Raw genomic sequence first — 9603 nt, 5'->3', positions numbered from 1 at the left:
CGTCTTGTTCCATTCGGGGCCAACTGTGAACTAATAATAATAAGTTGGGTGATATGTAGCATCTTATAAAATAAGCTATCAGATAAAAATAATGAGGGATATTATTAGTGTTTACCCATAAAACAGTACAGTTGAATTTATACGTGGTTTATAGACAAGTGAATCGATTTAATCCTAAAATGATAAATAAATTAGACAAAAAATGTAAGACTTATCGTCAAAATAGTGATAGGACAATAGAGATATTGAACCTGGGAACAAAACTTACAGAGGCAGTAAGAGCAATATAAATAAGCAAGAAAGTAAAATATTATTGAGCTTTTAACAAAGTGTAGCGTAAGATTGCAAGAAATTTCGTGTCTTTACAATGATGGTAGAGCTCACTATTTATAGCCGCACCTAGGGGAACAAGGTCTTAGGATCAAGCCCCTCTTAAATGATAATTATGAGGGCCATTGAAGAATGTGTAACGGTAGGCAGTGAATGCCATATTTTTCGTGACAGACCGTGGACTTAATGCTATAGAATATTTTTCATTGAATGCCACCGGGTGGCAAACATTTATTTCACCTTTATGAATGGTATTCTCTTCGGTAACAAACGAGATCGCTGCCTTCGAACCCGACTATCTTCTGTCTTCGACTCCACATGTCGCTTTCTCTTGCGATCATAAAATATGAACGTATTTTACCCTATACAATTAGTTTATTTATTTAAGTTATATCTGTATCCCTGTGTGACCTATAGCTCGCGGGGTCGAGTCGTGAAATTGTCCGAAAATATTTACATTAGGGTAGGCTGGCTACGTTATAACCCCTCAGGGGTGCAACCCTTCCTCCGACCTTGATTGAACGCGAGATACTTTGTGCACCGGGCTGCCCTTTATTGGCAATTGTTCGCCTTCCTCTGGTTTTGATGGTAATAGAAGGCTTGATAGATACCGTTTCAGGTCTTTTAGAGCCTGTTAGTAGTCTGGGGTCTACTCGAAGTTGTTGTTGTTCTTCTTCTTCAGATTTCAGAAGTGAGAAGAAGTGATGGAATTTTTCTGAAGACCGAGAAATGAACCAGCTTAGAGCGACCAGTCTTCCAGTTAGTCTCTGGACTTCTTGCACGTTTGTCAACTGGTTCGGAATGTCCTCGATTGCTTTAATCTTTTTGGGATTGACTTCAATCCCCCTTTAGGACTCCAGGAAACCTAAAAATTTATCGGAACTGACTCCAAATGCACACTTTTCGAGGTTAAGCTTCATGTTATGCTTCCTTAGGATGTCAAAAGTTTCTTGGAGGTGTTTCAAATGGTCGCCTACGTTCAAAGCATATCATCTATGTAAGCTTCCATTGTATTCCCTATTTGCTTTTTGAACATTTTGTTCACGAGCCTCTGAGTGGCTCCGGCGTTCTTAAACCCGAGGGCATCATATTGTAGCAATATGTGCCAAAGTTCGTTATGAATGAAGTTTTCTTTTGATCTCCGAGTTCATCTTAATTTGGTTGTGCCCGGAACAGGAATCGAGGAAACTCATCAACTCGTGTCCGACTGTTGCATCAATCATTTGATCAATGTTTGGCAATGGGAATGAGTCTTTTGGGCACACCTTGTTTAGATCCTTATAATCTACACACATACAGAATTTATTATTCCTTTTTGGAACTACGACTATGTTAGCTATCCAGTCGGGATATTTTACCTCCCGGATTGAACCAATATCGAGCAACCGAGTTACCTCTTTTTTAACAAATCTATTTTTGACCTCGGCAATTGGGCGCTTCTTTTGCCTTAGCGGCGGGATGCTTGGGTCCAGGCTTTGGTTGTGCACGGCCACCTCTAGCAGGATACCTGTCATATCCGCGTGCGACCATACAAAATAATCAACATTAGTTGTAAGACATTCAATAAATCCTAACCTGAACTCAGGCTTTAGTCCTATCCCAAAGTGGAACTTCCTTTCTAGAAACTTTTTGAACAATGCCACTTTTTCGAGTTCTTCTGCCGTGGACTTGGTCACGTCCATTTCTTTCGGTACCTAAAATTCCTTGGTACTTGGTTGGATTCCGACGGCTCCCCATCTATGTCATATTCATTTGGTTCGGGAGCAGGCGTCGGTTCCTGTAATTGCTATGCTGCGTGTTCCTTTCCTTTACTGTTGGAAACTGATACCATGTTCATCTCCCTTGCTACCCGCGTTCATCTCCAACACTCTGCATTGAATAATATTGGTTGAACTTCATGGGTCCACCAAAACACGTTTAATTTTAAAATCTAGATTAAGAAAAATTACCAGGGCATTGTTGTGCGGCAGTAGAAGTCCATCAGCGTCTTCTTTGGTGAAGGAGATATCGTCATCGGGGACCACCCGGAGTCTCTTTCTATGAGTCACCGATACTTTTGTCTTTTTGGCTGCAGAGAAGGTTACACCATTGATCTTATTTTCCCTGAAAATCATGTTGATAGTTTTCTAGGGAGGGTCTTCACATATCTTCGAGGGCTCTGCGTTGTCCCGGTTGCGACCGTAATTGTTTTTAGCATAGTCCCTAAGAACTCTCTATGATGGCCATTTTTCAACAACGTTTCCACCTCTTCACGCAGATGTCAGTAGTCCCCAGTCCACTGGTTGTTAGTCTCATGATACTCGCACCATATATTAGGATCCCTCTGGCTAGGATTAGATCTTATCGGCCTCGGGAACCGTGCTGCCTTGATGTTCCTTATCGCCGATACCTGCTCCACTACACTGATATTGAAATTGTACTCTAACAACCTAGATAGGTGGAATCCCAGGAACTCGATACCTCCTATCTTGCAATGACTTGTTATTCCGGTCGCGGTCAGTTGTTCTATTGGGAGTGAACCTATCTACCAACCGGAATCCTCTGTCGCATTCTTCCACCCTTTTGTAGGACAAAAATCGAACCTTAGAAGATCATCGATCTTCGTCAAAATCATCCTTCGACTTATCCTTGTTATTATTTTGATCCTGGCCCTTAGTTGATGCCAGGAACCCGAGCTGATCATCCTTTATTCTTATCTTTGATTCATAACAGTTATGGACATCTGCACATGCAGTTGCCTGAAACTCGAGCAGGCTTTCTTTCAGCTTCCAGGAGGCGTCAGAGCTCCTCGAGTTCAACCCTTTAGTAAATGCCTCAGCTACACATACAACTGGCACGGCCGGTAGCAACATTCTTTATTTCTATAACCTGGTCACGAACTCACGCAACAACTCAGACTCTCCTTGCGAGATCCTGAATATGTCTGCTTTCCGGGCCTGGACCTTCCCTACCTCGGCATGGGTCTTGATGAAAGAGTCCACGAGCATCTCAAAGAAATCTATTGAGTGTTCGGGTAAGAGTGAGTACTATGTCAGGGCCCCCTTCGTGAAGGTTTCTTCAAACTTCTTCAGTAGGACCGACTTAACCTCGTGTGGAGCCAAGTCGTTTCCTTTCACCTCCGTTGTATAGGTGGTGATGTGCTCCTGAGTGTTCGATGTCTCATCATATTTTGGTACATCTGACATTTTGAAGCATTTTGGAATTAACTCTGTGCTGCGCTCGGTTTGAACAACAACTGGGCTTCAGCACTGGTGGTGCGCCCGGAATTCGGTCCATTCGAGCATTTAGTTCCGTCATAAACCGCATGAGCTCGGTTTTGAAGGGATCATTACTATTGTTGTTACCAGATTCGCTGCCATCCCTTGTCGAAGCCGACTTCACCCCTCGGGGTGTTATGATCAACCATTTGCGTTGTTTGATTTGCGGGAGCACCGGGAGGAACTAGGCCTCTTCCATTCTCATTGTTGGAAGCATCTGACAACACTTGCCTTAATTCTGTCATGGCCTGGTCTTGCCATGAGAGATGGCCCATGATGGCCTTTTGTTGTTCTCTCAAGATCCTCACCGTTTTCGCAACGTGCTTGTCCTCAACATCATCAAGAGTCGGCTCCTGTACGTGTCGGGGATATCGCCCGCCATGAACCGGCATTTCTATGTCCTACTCGTTGTGGGTGTCACTGATTGAATCCTCGTGTTGAGGCAGGCTTTCTTGTGCCTCAACATTGTGTGCGATGTTGACATTGTTAGCTGCCATCTTTTATGATTTTTGCTAAGAAACAAAGAATAAAAAAGATTAGTAATAGATGCAAGGATCAACTCAATTACGCAACTATCTAAGCCCCACGCGGTCCCGAACTGTTTATCCGTAAAACGGTAAAGTTAAATTTATAGCGTGGTTTATAAACAAGGTAATCGATTTTAATCCAAATTGGTAAATAAATGAATAAAATGCAAGACTATTGAAATCGTGATAAAATAGCAGACAGTTTGGTTCCGGGAGCAAGGCTTCTGAAGGCGGCAATAAGAGTAACGTTAGAGACAAAATAAAGTATTATTTAGCTTAGAATAATGTGTAGCAATGTTTGTCAGAATTTTCGTGTGCTACAATGGTGGTTGAAGTCACTATATATAGCTATACCTACTGAACAAGGTCCTAGGATCAAGCCCCTTTTAAATGATAATAATGGAGGCCATTGATGAATGTGTAACGACAGTTCATGAATGCCAAAATTCTCTGTAACGGATGCGTATTTAATACTGAGGAATATTCTCCATTGAATGTCATTTGGTAGCAAATATTTGTTTCCTCTCATTGATAATGTTCCCTTCGGGGTCCATCCGATGCCAATCGAAGTTGTTGTCCTCGATCTTGGTTTTCACTCGCTTCGTCTTCTGTCCGCCCCCGGTTTCACGTGTTATTTGACATTCGAGTAGTTAATGTGAACCGATTTTACTCTGTATATTTATATATATTAAGAAACTTATTAAATATGTATAAATGTTTAATTATGAATTTGGTAACTTAACGAATTGTAAGTTCAGTAATAGTTCAAAACTCAGGGGCTTCAAATTTTGCACCTTTGCCCATCCTCCCCTTGTCTTCTTATACCTTCTATTCCTTTCACCTCACTTTTCTCTTCCACTTGCTTACCTGGTACTTAATGTTTATAACGAATTAATAAATATAAGATATGTAGCTATCATACAAATATTTATTCTTATCTTTAATTGTTAACTGTCAAAACTAAACTGCTCGAATATTATGTATGCTAAATGGTGAAGAAGTGCAACCCTAAGTGGTAGACTAGAAAGCTTATGAACAATTTAATTCCTAACTAGTCTCGGAAATACTCCACTAGTCCACATTAGTTTCGTTCTTCACACTTGACCGACACAGACAGAAACAATTCTTTATCAAGGAAGAGTAATATGATAAAGACAGGCTTCTTTAAAACCGAATGGAAAAAGTGGATGGTGAGGGTTCGAATCCTCTATTTTCCTTTTTAGTTTCTTTGTTCCATCATCATGCACCTAATAATAGCATCTCTCTTTGATCAACAGTACTACGCTACTACCAAGCAATTAGGGCCAATTGTGACCTATAAGTTACGGGTTCAAGCCATAGAATCAGCCACTGATATTACTTGCATTAAGGTAGACTGCTTACATCACGTCCCCTTAAGGTGCAACCCATCTCCAATCATGCAATATGCTTTGTGCACTGGACTGTTCTTTTTTTGTTTAATTATGATAGAAGGTTAGCTATTTTTGTATCAAGTTATAATAAAAATTTACTTGTAATTACTTTACCACTGACCTGATTGTATAAATATTTTTTATATTGTCAATGTATAGTACTTAGATTTGTGGTTTATTAATGATAATCAAGTCCCACGCTAAAAGGATGCATAAATTACACTAGCTAGCATCTCTTAGCAGCATGACAAAGTTGGTTGATCTACCAAATCATACTTGTGTTACACCCTCATTAATAAACTAAAGCAGCCACGCTTTCTAATTTTCTATGTACGAGTGTTTTAATATCTGTATAATTTTATTGACAAAGAACAATTATGAATGTCGGAACCTAAAAAGCAAAGGGAAAATTTAAGATGTGGGACTCCATTGGAAAGCATCTTTGTCAAGATTTAATGGCCCTTGTCCTCTTTAACATGTGGTTTGTATGTACTATGCCCATCACTCTTTTTGTGCCTAAAAACTTTGGTATAGCTCCTAAAGATGGAGTTTCCCTATCAACAATGCATAGTTTCTGTTAAGAATTGTTCTTATTGTTATCTCAACATCCTTTTACACTTTGCCTTTGCCATTAGCTATTTTCTTCGGCAACCAATTTATGGCTCTGGTTTCCTGGGCTAAGAAGGAACTTTCTAGGCTCAAACTCCAAAAGCCTAAAAGATTGACACTTGAAACTTCTACTTCTACCAAATGTATGGCATATCCTTTGGTAAGTCTTCTATAGATCCGCCCTCTCTACCTACACTCTCTCTTTTCTTCTCCCTTAGATGGTGTTCAAGTCAGTTTGCACACATTTTAAATATTTTGGCGACTATCTGCTATCTCCCATTACAGGTATGGAGTAATTTTGCCCATCGCCGTATAACCCTGTATGCAGGGATGGAGGTAGGGTATTATTTACGGGTTCGGCCGAACCTAATAGCTTTTGCATCGATCTTATATTTTGCATTAGAAAATTTATTAAATTTGTATTAATATATAACTATGAACGCGGTAACTAAGAAACATTATGGGTTCGGCGTCAAGTTCAGAACCTACAAACTTCAAATCCTAGTTCCCCTCTGCCGCATGTATGCATCATTTTGTACAATTAATGAGATCCTAATTATATGGATTATATATCTGCTAATCTTATTTTTTCTTGCCTTTTCCTTGGTTAATATGTTTGTTATCTTATGAAAGTCATTAGATTGAGCTGCAATTAACTCATTTAACCTAAAATTCATAGAAGTAGCATATTAGAGAGAGTTTTGAGTTATTTGGTTTTGGTGACGGAAAAGCAGGTCAAGGAGGTGGTGTTAGAAGCAGACTTAAGATGTGCCAACTGCCAAAACAGAGTTTCTACTGTAATTTCAAATATTGAAGGTAAGTTGTGTGTATACTATGCAGCTGTTTGGACATAAAAAGTATAATTTTTGCAACAAAAAAAAAAGTAGTATTTGGCGTTAAGTTGAAAAAAGGTATTTGAAATTTGAATTTGTGTTTGGACATGCATATATATATATATATATATATATATATATATATATATATATATATATATATATATATATATACTTTTTAAAAAGTAGTTTTTTGAAAAAATCATTTTTGAATTTTTTTTTTTCAAAAACTTGCAAAATTTCATGGACAAACACACTTTTTTTTTTTTAAATCGAGAAAAAAAAAAATTATGGACAAACGGGTCCTATTTCATATGGGCTGATCTTGAGATCTAAACTCAGCCCAAAAAAGAAACCGTGATATGTTTTATTTCTAAGCAAGCGTTTGGCCATAGATCCCAAATTTATTTTGAAAAATCTGATTTGGATGAAGTTTGGTTTGAAGATGAAAATGTGTTTGGACATACGTTTTCAAAACATATTTTCCAACTTTATTTTGAAAAAACATGTATATAATTCACAAGTTTTGGGATTTTGGCCCAAATTCAGCTCAATAGCTGATTTTGGAATTTGAAAATATGTGACAAATCTCAAATTCAGCTCAAATTCAGCCAAAATATGAGCAAAATTTATGGCCAAACATAAGTTTTAAAAATAAATCTCAAATTTATTTTGACAAAACTTATGGCCAAACGGGGCCTAAGTTTGATTCAATGCAGTTTCAATTGAATCTTGCAGATGTAGAGTCTATCGTGGTGCATGTACAAGAGAAGAAGGTGACTCTTATTCGCAAATCGGCAAGTAAATGATTTTGAAATGAAATTTATTCAAACAAAAAAATGTTGGAATTTTAGAAGAAATTGTTGTAATTTATGTGCAGATGGTTGTGATCATCAATTTGTGTGTCTGCTTGTTTGTTTCCTAATCCTTTGTTTAAGAATTACATAGCGTCAGAATGGTTGACCTACCACCTGATGTTCTGAACAAAATGAATGTATTAGTTAGTGAATTTTTTCCTTTGCGAATGAAGAATATATGAATAACATAAGTGTGGTGGTTGAAATGGTACCACATTGCTATGTGTGTCTGCAGACCGTGCCAGATTCAAAATTTAGACGCTTTGAGTTTTGAGTTGAATGAATGGGTACTGAAATATATATTAATTGTTTTCTTTACATTTCGTGTGCACATATATAAGGCTAAACGTCAAAGCATTAAATTTTGTAGAACTGGCGAACCTATGATTGAAAGGGAAATTAGCAAGTGTGGTGATAAATTCTGCTGTGGGTAAAATATGTTCATATTAAATATTCGCATAATAGAGCGACATATAAAATCGGAGACAGATGAAAAGCGAGACAGGTTGGAATCAAGATCGGGGGCAGCAGTCTTGGTTGGCACCGGGAAGCCCCCGAAGGGAATATTGCTCATGAAGACAAATGAATGTCTACTGTCTGATAGCATTCAATGAAGAATATTCTGCATTATTAATACGTAGTTTATTATAGAGAATATGACATTCATAGTCTGCCGTTACACATTCTTCAATGGCCCTCATAATTGTTATTTAAGAGGGTAAGGGAGGAATTTTCAGACAAACTTATGTTATATACTATTCAAAAGCTCAATAACATTTTATTTCTTGCTTATTAATATTGCTATTATTGCCTTCGGAAGTGTATGGGGTCGAATTTGACCGACCACGTCCCTAAGCCAGCACGACCGACCGAATATATGTGAGTCCGGCTAGAAGGACGACTTAGGAATAACAAGAGGGACGGCTTCATGATCACGTCGGCCCCTCTATAGCTTGTACTTTATTTCTGTCTTTTAATATTTAAGTAAGGATCCTCTATTATATAAAGGGGGTCCGAGCCTTGTAAATGGGGGGATTCATTATTGGAAATACAAGCTCTCTGGCTCTCTCATCTCTCTAACATTATTTCTCTCTCTCTCTTATCTCTCGAAGATTATCACCTTCTCTCTCTCTCCGATTTGTATTATTGTTGTCTGAACCAATTACCAAGATCATCCTAGGGTTTATTATCTTCGATTATGACGCCGTCTGTGGGAATTTCGGTAGTCGAAATCATAGTTCACATCTAGGATATCGAAAACAACAATCACTGTTCTTCAGACTTCATAGAAACTAACAAATGGCAGATAAAGAATCAAGGTTGAAGATGATAGCAGATGTCTCAACCAACCTCATAGGCCCACTCAACGAAGCCGGTAGAAAAAATACCGCGAATGTAACACCAGGTAGTGTACCGGGAGGGGGAGATCTCACCCTCTTCACTCGAAGATCTAACGATTTTGCATGAAAGAGGGACTTCTACATCTGCAGCAAAGGAAACGCCCCCAGTAGTCAAAAAGCTACTAGAGGAATGGTTGACGAACACTCTAAGTAGCATGCTCGAGAAACCACCTCAGGGAAATATCAAAGATTCGTCAATGGCAGAAATCGCCGCTGCCGCTGGTGAGCCCAGTGTTGTACGAACAAGTAACGCCCACACCGATACCAATGCAAGCGATGATGCGCTCGCAACCATCCTTAAGAAAATGGAAGAAATGGAGAACGAGAATAAAGCGCTTCGTGACCAAATGAAGGAGCACCAGGAAAGGGTAGACAAGA

At 38.8% G+C, this 9603-nt stretch overlaps 1 protein-coding gene across 2 annotated transcripts; it reads left to right on the top strand.

Moving 5' to 3' along the window:
- On the top strand, window positions 5972-8082 carry LOC109235636. 2 transcript variants are annotated; one of them, XM_019401816.1, is made up of 4 exons: window positions 5972-6295; window positions 6421-6471; window positions 6870-6951; window positions 7707-8082. In XM_019401816.1, exons 1-4 carry the CDS (start codon window positions 6185-6187, stop codon window positions 7775-7777), a joined length of 315 nt encoding a protein of 104 aa, XP_019257361.1. In that variant the 5' UTR covers window positions 5972-6184; the 3' UTR covers window positions 7778-8082. The 2 variants fall into 2 exon arrangements, with proteins under 2 accessions (XP_019257361.1, XP_019257362.1); XM_019401817.1 differs by lacking the exon at window positions 6421-6471 and having other exon boundaries at window positions 6025-6295.

Source organism: Nicotiana attenuata, chromosome 12 (assembly GCF_001879085.1).
Source record: "Nicotiana attenuata strain UT chromosome 12, NIATTr2, whole genome shotgun sequence".
NCBI lineage: Eukaryota > Viridiplantae > Streptophyta > Magnoliopsida > Solanales > Solanaceae > Nicotiana > Nicotiana attenuata.
This window is presented reverse-complemented; position numbering and strand designations above follow the sequence as displayed.

Excerpts from the sequence above, each read along its gene's own strand:
- LOC109235636 (XM_019401816.1), top strand. The coding sequence starts at position 6,185 with ATGGCTCTGGTTTCCTGGGCTAAGAAGGAACTTTCTAGGCTCAAACTC. Across the intron at positions 6,472-6,869 it reads CCCTGTATGCAGGGATGGAG|GTCAAGGAGGTGGTGTTAGA; the intron begins GTAGGGTATTAT and ends ACGGAAAAGCAG. Across the intron at positions 6,952-7,706 it reads TGTAATTTCAAATATTGAAG|ATGTAGAGTCTATCGTGGTG; the intron begins GTAAGTTGTGTG and ends TGAATCTTGCAG.